Source organism: Mchenga conophoros, linkage group LG1 (assembly GCF_057382185.1).
Source record: "Mchenga conophoros isolate Kocher_MC1m ecotype Shallow Benthic linkage group LG1, M_conophoros_male_GT1.1, whole genome shotgun sequence".
Classification (NCBI taxonomy): Eukaryota; Metazoa; Chordata; class Actinopteri; order Cichliformes; family Cichlidae; genus Mchenga; species Mchenga conophoros.
The window spans coordinates 8,445,200-8,463,340 of record NC_140526.1 but is presented as its reverse complement, the minus strand read 5'-3'; the positions used below and the strand labels follow the sequence as shown (position 1 = coordinate 8,463,340).

The following is an 18,141-nucleotide window of genomic DNA, read 5'->3' as shown; positions in this document are numbered from 1 at the left end:
CACCACCGCACCACCCATCAGCCTATTGTCAGAGCCATGAGAAATTGTAATGAAGACCCTAGAATACAAAAAGTACTCTTACCCAACCTGTAAAATATAATAAAAACAAAGCAAAGTACTGATAATCACTTTTCCTCTGTTCAAATCCCAAAGTCAAGCTAAGCCATAATCCTAGCAGGTCAGCTGATATCAGTGGTATCAGTGGTAGCCTTCATCAGCTGATGCCTTTCTATCTAGCATATCATTTTATAATTATGTTCATCCAAAATAATTAAATTTTATATCTATAACAGTTAGTTATGAAATAAGTTGAGCTGCCCTGTCCACAGCTGCTGTGTACCTACATGCTGCTTTGTGGCCCACCACAACTCTTTTCATATTGTGACACATTTATTAAGTATCATACTTGTTGTCACGGATACCTACTCTGTTCTGTGCTTGGGGTTTGCTCTCACTACAGCCTGATTTCCATGTGTGCACAATGACGGGTATCCAAGAGTGGGGCCAAACTTCCAAATGTAAATTCATTCAGATGGAAATAACAATCATGTGACTAACACATGACACTTTTTCTCAAATGTGGTGATATGTGTATATATCTGAGCTCCACATTCAGCAAACACGGCACTTGTTCAAACAAACTGGCAGCAACAAATAGTATATATCTACAAATATTTTTGCCTCCTTTCCCAGCAAAAAAGCAATAAATGTTAAATATTAAATGCATCAGACTTCAGGGCCAGAAAAAAATTACCTTCTTTTTCATCTGGAAATGATGACAGACACTGAACAGCAAGTCATTTTTGCCAAAAACACAAGATAAAATCACCACATATTTGAAATCTATGTAAATGTCTGAAGGGGAAAAAAAAGCAAAATTTAATAAAGTGATGTGACAGCAGTTGAAAAACAACTTTCAGCTTGGCTTAAAATCTCAATAAATGACTTTTCCAGGCTCTGGGAAAGTTTTACCTCCATAAGCACCAAAAGATGAAAAATGTAAAAAATAGTAACCCACCTTGTTGCAGTTCAAATGATCTCTGCATCAGTTTTATGCATAACTCTTTTACAATGTTGGCAGCCATAATCACCATTCTTAAAACATCAGCTGTTAACTCTTAAATTATCTTAAAACAAAATGAACAGAGCAAAGCAATTTCCAGTCATTTGGACTCTGCTTGTTGGAGTTTGAATCAGAACAGCACTGTACCTGACTAAGGGCTGAGACTGAGAAAGCCTCATCACTTGATGAGAGTGTCTCAGAGCTCTGCCTGTGGTCTCTGGCCTTTGTGACCCTGTCGTGGCTCAGTGTCTCTGCAGGAATGTGGCATCTCTGACCCTCTGAGCTGCTTTTCTGTGACAGACACATGTATGATCTGCTTTGTCCAAGTCTACAGGGACATGAAAGTATTTGGCATTTTACCTGACATGAAAAAAGAGCTTGAATGGAGAACACATGGGGAAGGAGATGAAGAGGACTTGACAAATTACATGTTTATGCATGTTTATAGCTATATTTCTATGGAGGCATTTCAGAGTAAATGTTTAAAATGCTGCCAAAAGCAAAATGTAAATATAAAAAAATCTTGGGGTTTTTTTGCTTCTTGGTTAAATTTGAATCAAGAGGTTTCTGACTCGTAAGCAGAGCCAGACAGGAAAGCACATACACCTTAAATAGTAAATGATTGATCACCATTGATATTCTATAACAGCTAAACACGTCTATCCCTCTAATTGGCAACAATTTTACAGTTGGAGTTTCAGTGTTTGTAGCAGCTGTAATGTTTCAGACCTCAAAAAGTCTTTGATTTACTCACTGGCCCACTGATACCAGATGTTAGTGCCTCTTTCCCACATCACGAAGGCATCTTGGGAGACCACAAGAAATATTGTCATTTACCAAACCGATGTGTTTCCATCACATTACTCACTGTATCATATTTTGGCTTAGCATACTGGCAGAAATTTAGGTGAATGAAAATCCAGCAGTGGACTGGCAAACTCAGACTAGTGCTTTATGTGTGACAAAGAGAGAGACGCTATCAAAAGTAACACTTGTTTTTTTTTGTATGGATACTATTTATTTTAACATATTTATGGAAGGAAACCACTGAGATGAAAATAAGTGTAAGAAAGAGTGGTGGGCATTCTGAGAGAAGGGCAACCAGGGACCAAAGAGGAATGGCTAAGTGCGAGATAAGGGTGAGGGAGCAGCTAAACATTGAGGTCAACCTAACGACAAACCCCTCATAATGATGTGTCTGGTTGAGTTTACATGCCAGACAGGAAAAAGCTGCTTCTTAAGGAGGACCTTTTACTAAAAATCTCACAAGAGAAAAGTAATGAACTGATAAAACCAAATAGTTCTTCCAGATCTTCTAAATGGCCTCACGACTTCGTTGATCTTGGAAAACTTTGAAAGCATTGCAAGATTTATCACTGTTTTTATCTGCAGCTCCCCAGTTGTTGAATTCCACACCCCCAACATTCCCTATATTAATTTTTTGCTACACAATACACGTTTCATGCACACAGGCACATGCACACAGCTGGGCTTGTCGAATTCAGACAATACCACAACAACAATGTCGTTCCGGTCTGTTATCAATTGGCTGGTGATTTGTTTTGTTGAGGTATTAATAGTGACAGGGTGACCATAAAAGGGCAGAACAGAGCTAATCTAGAGCAGATTGTTTGCCAAAAAACAGCCATTGTGCTTGTCCAGAGGGCCGTTCAGGTGTGCGCTAATCAGAAAAAGATGGAATATGATTAGTGGAGTTTTTGGGGAGGTCCAACTCTGGTCTAAAGCCTTCCAAAGACAAGTATGCCTCCATTAAACACAGGAAGCATAACTTTGAAGAATCATAAAAGGTTTTTTTTCTGACAAAAGGTGTTTCTCATTGTAATGAAACATAGGTATAGGTATACAGCTTCATAGAAAAAAATTATTTGCCGACTCCAAGTGTGAGAAAAATGAACAGGTTAATGTTCCCTCAGCTTGGGGTTTGTTGATCGTAATCCAAAGTACACAGACAGAAAACGCCAAATGGAGAAAAGTGAGTGAGAGTTTGAATAGGTTGCCTCTGTGGACTCCTGGATGCAATGCAAACAACCTCTAAGAGGATCGAATTCAGTCCACTATTTTTTTCCACTTGATGAGAGTTTCTCTGAGATATTAAGAGCTTGAGGGTAAATTTGACCTTATCTAATGTGTGATGTGGACTGCGCTGAGCTGTCAGTACCTTTCTTTCAGTATAAAAATCCCCAGAAATCACACATATACTCTGTAGGTATCAAATATGTGCACACATATGTTTACGGTTTAGCTCATTTTGTCCCACTCATTGAAACTATACATCTATGTACAAACTAAGACAACATTTACCCTTATGGACACACACTCACCAGCATAAAGGATGATCTCATTTATGGGCACCTGTACACACAATCATTCAAAGGCAGCTACTCACATAAAAGTATCAAATGTAGTGATATTCAATCCAGAGATCTACGAAGCACACGTGCACATACTGCTACAGTTTGTTCAAACACACGACACGCACACACAGAGGGATGCATATGTTCCTTATTACTGTACCTGTTTTAGAGTGAAATTAAATCACCTCCTTCCATTCTTCAGTCAGGGGGTTTCCTGCTGTTTGACATGACGGATTTTAGCACCTAATTTCACTGTTTACTGTTTTTCCAATTTTTGTATTAATTCTGTCACTAAAAGACAAGCCTACCGGGCCTGCTGGTGAAATATAAGTTATTCTGTGATTGATGATTAAAGCATGTACAAACAGCACATTCATCATGAAAACAGAAAATAAATATAGCAATCAGTTTCAATAAGGTCTTTAGGGAATCCTTTGGAGAAAGGATGAAACTCCCTTAGTTGCCTCAAAAATGGCACATTTCAACTCAACTGAGAAACACTGAGTTTCTTTTCTTTTTCTTTTTTTCTTTCTTTCTTTTTTTTTTTTTTTAGCAACATTGGTGTTTTTATAGCTTGTTTTATGGCTTGTAAGCAGAGGGAACCACTGCATGCAGTTCCTTGTAGGTCTTTAGATACAAGCCACACACATCATAATGTAGCACTCGGAAGAGAGAAAACATATGGGTATGCCCACACATGTGAACACTCCTGCTTCTCATCACCTGCTACAGAGAGCAGCTTTCTTTACAACCATGCACAGCTGATGCGTCTTGCCTGTTTTTTTCTTCATCGCCACATTTGTTTTACACGTGCTATCGTCGCCACTGCAGGAAATTATAGAAAAGAAAGGTTAAAACTTTTAAACATGTCTTTTAGTTCTTCTTTGCCTGGATTACTGTTAGGAGCAGTTTGTATTTGATTTCTTTCTATCAATATTCACAGCACTTTAGGCAAGAATGTGAGTTTTAGCTCTTCTTGTGACATGGGATTATTATTTTATCATCACACACAATATAGATGTTTCTTCTGTGTGGATGAGTTTTCCGGTTTCTATTTTCATACACCAGTTTTAATTCTACTAACCAATCATGTCTGAGAAGGCTGGAGCATGACAAACACTGCATTGCCAAAATGCAATCTCAATCTCTGAAGATGTTTTAGGTTTTTATTATCTTGCACCTGGAAATGTACCGGTTTCACTGGAAGACCTGAGAGGTGCTGTCCACAGACAATAGCTGAAGGCTTGCCAAATGTATATGTCTGATTTATATGTCTAGAGGAAGTAAAACAAATGCAAAAAACAATACCCTGTCCAAGTAAACATAAAGCACATTTATGGCTAAATTGTATTTAGATGCGTTTCAGGCCTTAGGTACAAAGTGGACTCTGGCGTAACTGAACAGAAATACACTAAATTAAACACAAATGTGAAAATGCCAATTCAATGTTCTTTTTATTCAGTTATACATGAATAAAATATCAAGAATTAGCTCCATCAAGATAAAGAGTTAGTTGTGCCCGTTCTATTGTCAAGTGCTATTGAATCATTTTAAAGGAGTCGAATAAGAACAACTATATAATTAAATAAAACAGCTGTGCAACTTATACTGATTACAAACGTCACATCTGTTTCATGTATAAGTTTACATGCTACTCAGGTTATGCTGTTTGTTGCCATATTCCATGACTTTTTCCACCTTTCTTTGCCTTTAATGATGAATGAACTGTTACTCAGGTTTTTGAAAATGCGTAAATTAAAAATGTGTCCAAAAATAAATGCATGGAAAAACACATGCGGTCTCACTATCATGTCCTAAGAGTTTTCTGTCTATTTGAGCTTCACATTCTAAGTTAATATATTTTAATGCTGGTTTATGCTTTATTGAAAATCTAAAGTTCAATTTGATTTTTATGTTTGCTGGATTACATATTTGCTTTTGGTTTCTTTATTCTAGTAAATAATTCTAGAAAACTTCATCATGATTTCAGTGAGTCTTTGATTCCTGTTCTTACTTTATAGGTATTCTGGTGATGACTTTCATTATGCAATCTTGTGTTTTGGTTTATGTCTTGATTTCTTTTCTTCGCATCCCCCAGTTCCTTCATCTAGACTTCCCTCTGTCTCATTTCTGTTTTAACATGTCGGTGTCCCTGTTTTCCTCAGTCTGACATCTTGTTAAGTTCCCTCTACATTCAACACAAATCAGCTTGCGTGCTCTCCATGAGTATGCTTCATCACCACAACCTGGATGACTGATGTTATTAAAAAATAGTGACAAGTCAGAACATATATGACATGTATACTGCTTAGTGTTAACAGGGGTCCCAATTTGTTATCTCTCTCCCCCACATATTTACATAATGCCCCCAGATTTGCAAGACTACAAAAACCTTTGTAGTATCTGAAATCTCTAACGTTTCTGATGCTTCTGATCCAATAAGGGAAACTGAAAAGTTGGGAATGGAGGGATAGTGGATAGATAGAAGGGGTAAGGACCCTTAGAGAGGAAGTAGAAACTGAGAAAATATGTGATAAATGTGATAAAAGGAAACAGGAGACAGTATGATAAAATGTTAGGGAGGAAGGACACAGGAAGGTTGAAAGAAAAAAACAAAGCATGACGGGCCAGAATGGATGGATGTGTCAAGGGATAACATGAGGAATAGATAAAAAATAGAAAAAGTTCAAGTGACAGTAATGGATTCAGAGTGTGATGAATGAAAGAAAAGAGTTTGAAATGAGAGTGAATGTCATGTGGATGTGAGCGGAGCAGAGGTGATGTCCTCCTAAGGGAACATCTCATTCACCCAGAGCGACCCGTCAGCAGAGCCTCACTCAGCACTCCACCACATGTAGTCATCTAGGTGGGAAGCCAGCTACAGGAGAGAAAGGAAAAACACACAGCACAACCTGCCTGCATGCTCTGATTTCCACTTTCTGATCTTTTTATAGACCTTTACAGGCGAATCCCCCACTGAGGCGAACGCTCCAACTGCCAGTGTGCAGCTTTCTTCCATATGGATCAAAAAGATGCCTCTCTTTCCAAAGTCACACAACACCTCCTTTACTTTTCTTTCTTTTTTTGTCATCTTGGCACCTTTCTTTAGCTCTCCCTGCTGTGCATGTTTTTGTTTCTTTTTAGTTATACATTTGCATTAATAAGGGATATACTGGTTGCTTATGGACCAGCACGAAATGCAAATGGTTGTTTTATAACGACTACTGCAAAATTGTGTTTTTCTCCAGATTTTATCATAATTACATAAGCTACAATTTATGTCAAAATTAATTTGTTAAATATGGGCAAAATCTGGGTAAAATATTGCATATCACTGCATTAGCCTTCCTTACATAAACAAAGAAATCTCTTTCTAAACTCCAAGGCTGAAAAAAAGTGAAAACTACATAATGGACGTTTCTTGAATCGATGGTTTCTTGAACACTTGGCATAGCATCAAGCCAAAACTGGGCAGGAAAAACAGTTTGGAGGGATCATGAGTCTCTTCTTGTTCTTTTTACTGCTCTTTCCCAAGTTTCTGGAGTTTTCTTTGTGCAAAATGTCAACTTGCTATCAAAGAAACATGCACGCAGAGGCTGTTATATAACTTATCTAAGTTATTTAAATTGATGAATGCATGTTGGGTGAATGCCAGTAGTAGCATGCCAAATTATATTAGTTCTCATGTCGTGAGTGCCATTTCAAAATTTCCTTGATGACTCATTTCCGTTGTTTGTGTTTTGCTGTTGATTTTTTTTTTTAACAACTAGTGATTTCAGTACTTTTTAAATATACATTTTATTCCAACTAAGCCTTCAAGCTACCCCATTTAATATCACTAAGTATCTAAGAATGTGAAGAGTCCCTTTAGGATTCAGAGCTGAGGCAAAAGCCAAATCTAATGCAATAAATCCAAAGGAGAAGAGAGAGAGTTTAAGACCCTGACATAACACAAGGTGTCACAGAGCAAAGCTCACACACAGAGACACACAAGGATAACCATCATCACAATCTATCAGCCTCTCAATGAGTTAATCAATCACCTCAGCATGTCAATCAGTCAGTCAACAAATTGGTCAGTCAGTTAGACATTGAATGATTTGGTCTATATGAACTTTGAAGTTAGGGAGTCATTCACCCGGAAATAAGTGTTAGTTCAGTTTTTACTGCTGAAACTTTACACGCACTCCTCACTCAGCGGGACCGTGACACCAGAGACGTTCCCTTGTGGCCTCATCTTACCCTTTCCCAGGACACAAAGGTCCTAAGAGGTGAAATTATCAGGACACAAGCAAAGGCTGCTGGGTCAAATCAAGAGCGACTAAAGTGTTTCCTGTCACACTTAGTTCTTTTTCCCTAAAGAGATCAGCCGTTATCATTTTTGACAAGGACAAAGACGGGACCAATTTCTCAACACTAACACAACACTAACATATCTGGTTAGCACAAAAACTGTCAAAGCTGTGTAATCACCTTCTCTTCAAACCAGCATCTAACATGTAAAAAACTTGTTGTTTATTACATTTGACCTGACCTCTACCCCAGCATTAATACTGAGGCTACTAGACGGAGGCCTGGCTTGTGTCTCCCCAGAGCAAAGCAGAGCTCAACTAGAAAGAGGGAAGCTGGAGAGTGGAGATGGAGATGGAGTCCAGGCATGGAGGTGAGTCAGACTCCGTCGGGTCCCAGAAATGAACACTTTAAATGTTTCTGGGTGACACATAGGGCGGCTGTGGGTGGAGGGGGTTGTGTTTGGACTTGGTGCTTGGGAAGGAATCTATGCCTCTTACTGAGCACTTTGAAAGTTTCCATACATGTAAATATTTTCACCTCATCTGTTCTGACCAAAAGATATAGAAAGTAAAAGAAACATGCTGAACTTTTGTTTAGCAGGATGTTCTAATTGTGCTATAAATATACATACACTGTGGCATGACCTTTAAAACCACTGCTATCCACTCTTCAAGTATTTCGTGACAGGACTACATGTCTGCTACAGAATATGATTACAAGAACGGGAATCATCTGGGAAACATAAATGGCATGTGCACCAATCTTTCTAGGAGATGTTTAAATATTCCTCTACATGGCTGAAAACGTTGACTGGCTGGTGGCACAAGATGAACAGTCAGGTACATGGCAGAGGGTGTTACCCAAGCAGTACTCAGTTTCATGGTAATCAAATCAACAGTTACGGGGATATTTTAGTCTGAACCAACGAACTGAAATAACCTGCTATCAAATTGACTTTAGAGCCACATCACTGTGTAGTTAAAACCAAACTGGGACGGATCATTCTTTCCTTAATAAAATGGATTTTCTGCACAGAAATGTATTGTTTAAAATCAAAAGAGAAACTCTGGCCCAAACTGCTTTTTGGAAACTGCATACAGCTTTCATCTGATATGAAATGCATTTGAATGCCAGGTACTGCAGTTGGCATGCAATCACAGAGGCAAAACAGCAGGATTATTGAAGGAAGCAGTTGTGGGTAGAAATTTAAGGATGAATTAAACTAAACCTCATAATGTTAAAGCTTGTATTATACCTTTGACCAGTGGAGCGCTTCAGCATGTGTGTTCCTTCACTTCTAGCCTAATCATAGGCAAACATCATATTAAATACAGTTAACAGGTCATTTATACAGGGGTTAACGTTAGAACATACATTTGCCAGTAATATTCTGGCCTGCTTTTAGATCCTCCATGCTGACTTGAAGTGAGGACCGCGAGTGAAGAATTTCCTCTATGGACGATTTTCAGACAAATAGAAAAGACGAATAGTGAAGGTGAAGGAAAAAATGTGTGGAAAGGCTCAAGATCGTAGTGATATCAGAGACCCCCGCAAAGAAGCTTTAGAGGGAAAAATTCAGCCAACATGACCAAGGACTTTGTGACTCAGACCTGAGATATTCCTGGAACCAAAGTCAGGGAATGATTGCAAATGCAGTCAACTGCACAGCATTTACTGACTTTAGAAATTCCTCCCACATATGGCTACAACTTTCTAATGTTGTCAAATAAAATAATATGTAAAGCTGCAGTTCTTTCTTCAATAGCCACTGAATTCAGTAATTCTCTCTAAATATAGTAGTAATTTTACTGATGGTGACAGAACATGCTGTTTTCAGTGCAATAGTAAAACCCAGAATCAAATATTCTTTCTACAAGAAATGTGCATAGAGTTGTGAAGAGAGTTTCATGCTTATGACGATGTGACGCTTTTGGCTGAGCTGTTGTCTTAGCTAGCTGTACACTTTGCTTCAGTGGATAGTAATAATAATAGTTCTAATTATTAGCAATGCTAAGTCATCTTGTTCCAGTGTATTTAACTGAAGGCAAACTTCTCTGCACCTGATTTCCTGATTTCCTGAACTCACACTACAACAAATGAAATAGACAAAAAGTTTGTTATGGGTTGAACTTTTAAGCCTCATAGAACACAGAAATCTGGTAAAAGTACTACGTTTATCATGCTATTTTATGTCTTACTGAGCACTTTCACACACTGCTTTTATTCTATTCTCACAGACATCAGTGGATGTTTTAGATAAAATTTGTGGTTCTTACCCAAAACTTTGACATTCAGACTGGCGCAGCTGGAGACTGAACCAATGACCCTCCAAATGAAGGAGAACTCACTCTACCTAGCCACAGCCACCAATTGCAAAGGAAATGTCCACATCCTCTCTATACTTGAAAAAAACATTATGTTATCCTACAGTCTGTAAATTAATCCCAAAGATGAATACCGCTTAAGAACTTCTCGGATATGATGGAATAAAAAACTATAATGATCCCGTTGGGAGGGATGGATCATTGTAACAACAAAAGTAGCATAAAGTATGGAAACAATTAGGATCAACCATGTCTCCCTAACATTTATCACCATCCCCTACTTGCATACTGTAGCATGATGTTATGGGTGTTATCTACTGCAGTAATGAGCCCTGCAGGGTATTTAAACTAGAAAATGTCAATCATGTGAAAAAATTTGTTTATAGTTTAGTGGAGCACATCAGTCTTCCATCTGACTCCACAGCTGAGAGCGCTTAAAGCACGAGGGCAGAAAATTAACTCCCATCATCATAAACCTGCAGTAACTGCCAACACAGACAATACAGAGACAATTCATACATTCTCATGTATAAACATGCAAACTGGCACTCACACTCACTCAGAAACAGGGTACAAATCATGTACATTTGGCTTGGCCAGGCTGAAATTTGACCACCAGTAAAGACAGAATAAGAACACAAAGTGGGTAGAACAATAGAAATGCAGAAATTGAGCTGATTCATCTTCATTGCTGTGAAAGCCACAGTGGCGAGGGGACATGCGGTCTTTGTTTAGATGGTGAGTTTAGTTCTGCACAACACCAGGAATCCCCCCTGAGACCGAGACATGTCATTTACATTTCAGGCATTCAACTAACATTAAGGCAGATGGAATACAGCAGAGGAAGGCAACACCAAAGCTGAGATAATCAGCGAAATAAACATTGACAGCAACCACTTGCAATACATGGTGAGTCAGAGCTTCATTGTGCTGACAACAGTTTGGACTAATTTGTATTTATTTAATGAATGCAATACCAGATTCATAAGCGAATGTCCAATATTTGTGAAATATGACTGTCAAACATTAAAAGATCCTTTTCATAAAAGTGAAACAGCTCGTGGTAAGAGCAACCATGATTTAAGTTCCATAATTTCCTTTGCTGTTTTCACAGCAACTAAGCTCATTTTCTTTGGAAGGTGTGAATTTTTCCAAAGGCCTAACATGTCTTCTTCAATAAAAGCTATAGAAATAGCACATATTCCCAGATTATTTGAATATGAGAGACCAGTGCCAGGTAAAGAAATACAATCCCTGAGAACCAGAAATTCCTGGAAAATGTACAGCCTGTCTGGACACTGCAATGCTGCGGGTTGAGATTAGACTGTCAAACTGACCCGGTGTGGGTCACATACAATTGAAAGACTTCAATTGTCCACTTATGGCTTAGCCACGACAACTCAGCATGGCAGGCCTGTCAATCTGTGGGTTTCTTTGCATGTACAGAGGTCATGTGAGGTTATAATATAAACTATTTTCAGCAGAATTGCATTTGGTATTCTACGGAGGTCTTTGTAAAGAGAGGGAGTCAGCATTGTCGCCTCAGAATAGTGTAGGCTTTCTCACTCAAGGCTATGACAAAATGCTGTAAGATTGTGGATGGAACCTGCGTTTTGTCTCACATATTAGATTAATCAGTGATTTGACATCGCCCAACATTCCAACATGTATCATCCTTCTGGAAGACTAGGGCAGATGCATGGTTTTGCTTAACCAGAAAGACTATCATGAAACAATTTTGTCACTGCTCAGTGACAAAAATACTCATGACCCTGTGAAATGAGACCCAGGTAGTGGTTACCGGAAGAGGGTGATATATTGTCTGAAGTAGTCAGAACAAGAAAATGCTATTAACCCAGGGAAAGCTACGCCAAGTCTGTATAGTTTACCAAAGATACATAAACAGGGTGTACCTTTAAGACCAATTGTCTGTATGATCAATTCAATCACCTATAGCATCTCAAAGTTTCTGGCTTTGATCCTCAACCCGTTGGTAGGTAGCTATAAACACCACATCAAGAACACCCTGGTTTTGTTGAGAAGGTAAGAGATGTTATTATGGAGGATGTTACATCTCTCTTCACTTGTGTTCCAGTCACTGAAGCAGTGGTGGTAATTCGTAAGAGATTACAAGATAACTCTAATCTCAGCAACAGGACCACTCTCAGCATTGACCAAGTGTGTTTGCTTTTGGAACTGTGTCTTCATTCTACATATTTCACATACAATGGTCAGTAATACAGGCCGATGGGTCTGCCATGGGTTCCCCAGTTTCACCCGTTGTGGCCAACGTGTACATGCAAGAAGTGGAAAACAGGACTCTGTTATCCTACCCTGGAACACCACCAAGTCAGTGGTTCAGGAATGTCGATGACACCTGGGTGAAAATCAAATGTGAGGACGTAACACAACTCACTGATCACATTAACTCGGTGGACAACACATCAAGTTCACCAAGCAGGAGATGGTAAGTGGCAGAGTAGCCTTCTTAGACTGAGAGATTTCCATGAGTAATTGGGGACGTTTAAAAGTTGTAAAATGTGTACCGTAAACCTGCGCATACACATCAGTATTCAAGGTTTGACTCTTGTTGCGGTTATCCCAGCTGGACATTTGTCAAAGCTGGGAAGGCACCTAAAGAAAGCTCCAGGTGACCATTGATCAATGACAATTGACCATTGATCAGTTGACATTGATCAATGGTCTTTGTCAGTGGTTGTTGATCAATGGTCTTAATAATTTGCATATTAATGGTTATGAAACTGACCTCACAACCCATTGTTTGCCAGTGGTGCCTTTTTCCGTTATTGTGCAAATACACTGTTTATAAGTTGGGGAAACCTGCAGTCAGCTGAGACTGAAGAAGTCACTTGATTGACAAAATGTTTCTCCCACTGAAAACATTACGTCCACATGAACAGAATCAACTTTTGTGGATTACAGGGGTGTGTCCTGCCTTTTGGCTTGTGACTGCTGAACAAGACTCCAGTTTCTAAACAACCCTAATTGAATTAACAAGATGGATGGATGGATTAATGGAAGAGCAGATAGATACAATAGAATGATTTTCCTAGGATTCTATACGACCAAGCATTTTTGCAACCAGAGGGGCTGCCCCTTGCTGACCATTGAAGAATATAATTAAAGAGTGGCTGTATCCACCCTGCATATAGAGTTTATGCCCCATCATCAAAAGGCCAATTTTCCAAAAGCTTATCTCTATCCCAATTAATAGGTTGCCAGTCTATGGCTGAGTAAACAGAGAGAGATAAATTAAAATATATGCACACATAGGACCAATTTTAAATCACCAGTTAATATAACAGAGACCTTTAAACTCCACACAGAAGGGCCCCAGTCATCCAGCAGATTCAAACCCAGGACCTTAATGCTGCGAGGAGGTAGTACTAACTACTGCAATACCATAAAGCTGTAAAATAAAGCAACAACGAAATAACACTGTTACTTCCCAAACTGCATTGTCATTGAGCATGCCCATAACTAAAAATACCCAGGATAATTTAGACAGTTAGGTTTAAATGCTCCAAATTATTTGTAATTGTCTTCCTTATTATAGTGATGGCCAATTAAGATGTCATGTGTGTAGCTCTTCATCAGCATGCTGAAATATTTTAGTTGATCAAATGATTTATTCTTATCTTGTAACAATTGCACATTTGCTAACTCAGATATATAAAAAAGTGCATGTTCTGTATTATCTGCCCAGATATACCACTTTGGCTATAGCACATGCTAATTCAATGCAGGTTCCTCCTGATGTTGCTCACATGTGTAAAATAATATAAAAAGCAATAAAACAACAGGATTCATGAGTGACTGAGCCAAACAAGACCTCACACAATGGAAGTTGCCACTTTATCTGCTCCATTTATCCCTTTTAGGGAATAAATCTGGCTCTAATGCATGTTATCAATACAAGAGGGATACACTGCAGTTCTTTGACCTTAAGCCTTTTAGAACATGTTCATTCATCACAATACTAGCCACTGCAAGCTTGACTGGTCAAGTCCAGTAGATGGTGACAAAAAATAAGAGAGAGTAAAAGCCAGTTGCACTAAAATTGATGTTGCCCATGGATAAGTCTGACACACAGAGCAGCAGTAACTAACAGTAATTGTCTAGAGAAATGTGCTGGATAAAATCCAGAAGATTGATAAATCTATGACGGACGATGAAAACCAAATATGCGAGTCTCATGAAGTACCTCTTTTAATACAGATGAATACGTGGTGTGGCACTCATCAGTTATGTCTGGACAACATACAGCCTACGCTAAAACAGAATTGAACGTCATATATTATATACGCAATGAACCAATCTGGTTTCCCCCTGAAGTCATCTGTGAAATCTTTTTGATCCAGGTCTGTGCTGAACAGAGAACAAAGAAAAGCATGGCAAGGAAAATACAACCTCATCTAATCCACCTCCTCCAGCACCACAGATCTCTCATAGAGCCAGAAATTAAACAAGACACAGAGCCTGTTACAGTCTAACCTTGAAAGCAAACAGATCACATGGTCTGGCCTCACACCAGACCTGGTGCCTCATTTATTAAAAGATATTCTTACACCAACAAGCAAACCTCAGCCAAAGTTTGGCTTCAGACAAAACTTATCTCGGTGTCAGCATTAGTGATCCATGTTAACTTTTTCATGTTGTGTGTGATGTATCAGGAGGTGAAAGTCTTATAAAGTACCATAATGTCTGCATAACCTTTGTTTCAAAACACACAGAATACAATGTCAAACATTTTCTGGAGATTATGAGTAATAAAGAAAAAGCACGAGAGAGGGGCCAGTTACTTCAGGTAATATTTCATAACTTTAGAGGATTGCTCCACACTATATCCCTCTAATCTTTGTTCAACTTTACTTGACTTTGTACATATTACATAAAAACTGCCTTTATTAAATGCTGATTCAATAGCTCAACCAAATTTGGTGTTGTTAATTAAAGAGGTTTTTGTCCTTCTCTATGTATAGTATAATAAAAATAGCTAATCACTTCACAGACTGCTTCTACTTTTTAGGTTAAAATACAGGCCTTACTCCCAGGGGAAGGGGGATTCTTTCCCGAAATGTTTTAGCTTTGGACCCAAACTCAAGTTCTGTTTTATTGTCACAGGGCCAGGAGAGTGGAAATCATCTCCGTGCTGATGGAAACTTCAGGGAAAACAACGTTAGTGTTGCTAAACACTGAAATTATACATTCTCTAGTAGTTATCAAAGAGAATCAACAACACAAGTTAAAAAAAAAAAAAGAATGCTCTGAAAGGTTATCTGACACGTTTATCTTCACCGAGGATCGTCATTTAATCTCTATGTAATGACCCTTGGGAATTTTTTTATTTTTCACTCCCAAGTGGATATGTAGAGTTTCCAAAAGGGGATAAACTATGTGGATTTGTGGAAATGACACAGCAGAGTGGTTTAGTGGTTGCAGAAACTGTTCCATAACCTCAGAATAATTCATGTTCAATTCGCCTTACAAGGATTAACAGGCACTCATCATTTCCTGTCACTCTTCTAGGGAAAACAATAGATATAAATGTATGATATAGAGTAACTGACTGTTGTCACACTTAGTGGCCAAGATTTTAGGCCCTCGGGGGTCCAAGGAAAATCCATATGTATGATCTGAGTGACAGCTGCACAGCTTACCTGAAGCAAGTGCCATTCTTCCCATCGGCCCTAATGCAGGGATATTCCACCGTCAAGATTTTATTATCAGGACACTCCATTCTAAGCAAAAAAAGGAAAAAGGAAATATGATTGATTGGCACTGTTTTCCAGCAGTGTTAAGCTACATAGTAATAAAACATGGTGTGGGGAAGTACAAGCAAAAAGAGATCCAAGGTTGGATTTGAAAAGGGGGATGTTACAGTTTAGCATGGAATTCCCCCATATTCAAAGTTTGATACCACAGGGAATCCAAGCTATTATTTGAAAGTACAGTTACATAAAAGACCGGTGTGAATCTAGTCTGCATGTATGCAAATGCATGGCATTATTGGAGCCCAACTGATTTTTAAAAATTTAGATTTCAGTTTTTGAATTGATATTTGAGGGTTTACCCTGATTCACTTTTAAAAGTATATATGAAAAATCTTCTGTTCTTTACAGTTGCAGTTTCTCCACCTGGATAAGTTTATGCTTTTATTTGTTTTATATTTTTGTAAATTAAAGTATAAATTTTGCAGTGTTTTAATCAAATAAACAAGATACTTAATGTCTTTTGACTTGCACTTACTTGATAATACAATTATATTGTTAACGTAAACTCTAAACTAAATGAATACAAATTTTACTGAAAAGGTTTTGGTGAACTTGGTGTTGACCAAGAAAGGTTTAGAGTGGCCAGATTTACAATGGATAAATCATACAGTTTGGATATTGCTAGACTATTACAGGCAACTATTTATTTGATATTTGTGATATTGCTTACAACACTTTGACTGTCTGGTAACATTTTTCTGTCAGTTTTCAATATCATAAGACATAACAGAAGAATCCCAGAGAATATTGTTAATTTAGAAACATAATCCCAAATAACTACTCTGACATTTTCATAAAAACTTAACAGCCAAAGAAACAGACTAATATATCAATACAGTCATATTTCCTGTGTGCACAGCCACTACTAACACTACCAGAGGTAGTAATGTGCTCGAGCAAGAAGGGCATCAATCACAGCGGTAATTTTCATTTCTCCGTAATAGAATCCGATGAACACACATACCCTGGAAACATAAATCTGAAGATGCAATGCCCATGTTTTCATGTGCTTGGACAAACGAAACTCTGGTTAATTACCCCGTGTTTAACCTGTTGCTTTGCGGTTTAGTGGTTTCCTCTTGTCTTCTACAGAATATTAGGAGCATGTGCTCCATTCCCATTGACTCCTCACCTCCTGACCTACTCTCTCCGGGCATCTTAACAGCATCTGTCATATTATGTCTGAGCACAAGCAACATTTGGCTCTCCTCACCGCAACCGATTTCAACCATTTGGACTTTCCCTTTGCTTTTTGCATTTCCTTGAGCATCACATTAGATTAGACGCGCTGCAGCGGTTCATCCAGGGGTCTCCGTGACAGGCTGCTCACAGAGCATGTCGCAAAGAGCAGAAACCCATAAAACGTAGACTAAACTCTGTTATGATTTCTGGCACCGTATGCTAATCTGACAATGAAATAACTGTTTTGAGGTTTAATTGAATGCCAAACAAATGTAATGAGTGGAGTGGTAGCTGCCAAGAAACTTGCAGAGCTTCAATCTCACATTAATTCATAAAACCACCGTAAAGCATAAATAAACGATAAGTCAAACATTTTCGTGCAGAAATTTGTGCTACTTTTGAAACTTTTTATACTTCAAGATAGAAACGCACATAATACAACTTCTCGTAATTATGAGCGCAGCAGACATAGTTTCATCATCACACTGCCGTTCATTAACAATAAACAATATTGCTTATATGTGACCCACAACTAATATCTCTGAGACTTACCCTGAGGTGTCCATTGCAAGCGTCGTCCTGATGGAGCTGGCACCAGATTCCCAGAGGAAAACGACACAGAAAACGCAAAATGGTAAAAGAGTCGCACCATAAAGCTGACCCATGTCCCTTTTTGCGCTCCGGGACAAATGATCTTCTCGAGTGAAAACGCCTTAACATCCGCCAAACGCCACTGTTTTCATCTGTCAGTGACCCGCGCGGGTAGTGCCATCAAAATATCACAAATCCCTGTCAAGTATCCCGCAGAGGAGACTCACATGGAGCCTGTAGGATAATAAGTGCTGCGCAGTGCGTCCGAAGCCCCCTTCCCAACTTTACGCACTAAGGCAAAGACCTCTTGGAGAGCTACTGAAGGGTTTACAGCTCACTGTGCTCTCACTAATCCCCCCTGGATTTACATTCCAGCCTCCAAAGAAGCGACTTAACGCAACTAAGTATACAACCTTACTCCCCATTGGTGGTGATGACGTTAAACATAATAATGATAAAACAATAAATTGGCTAAACAGCATACATGAACCTAAATGACCCCCAGGCTTTACCGCTGT

General features: G+C 38.7%; 1 protein-coding gene across 1 annotated transcript in view; it reads right to left on the bottom strand.

Moving 5' to 3' along the window:
* LOC146582868 (collagen and calcium-binding EGF domain-containing protein 1-like) overlaps positions 1 to 17,917 on the bottom strand; it is a 38,422-nt gene extending 20,505 nt beyond the window's left edge. Inside the window, exons 1-2 of the mRNA XM_085246619.1 lie at positions 17,585 to 17,917; positions 15,737 to 15,817 (exon numbers count right to left, since the gene is read on the bottom strand). Of these exons, the coding sequence (XP_085102745.1) occupies positions 15,737 to 15,817; positions 17,585 to 17,697 (194 nt within the window). The 5' untranslated portion in view covers positions 17,698 to 17,917. The remainder of the gene's footprint in view (positions 1 to 15,736; positions 15,818 to 17,584) is intronic.
* Positions 17,918 to 18,141: the final 224 nt, after the last annotated feature.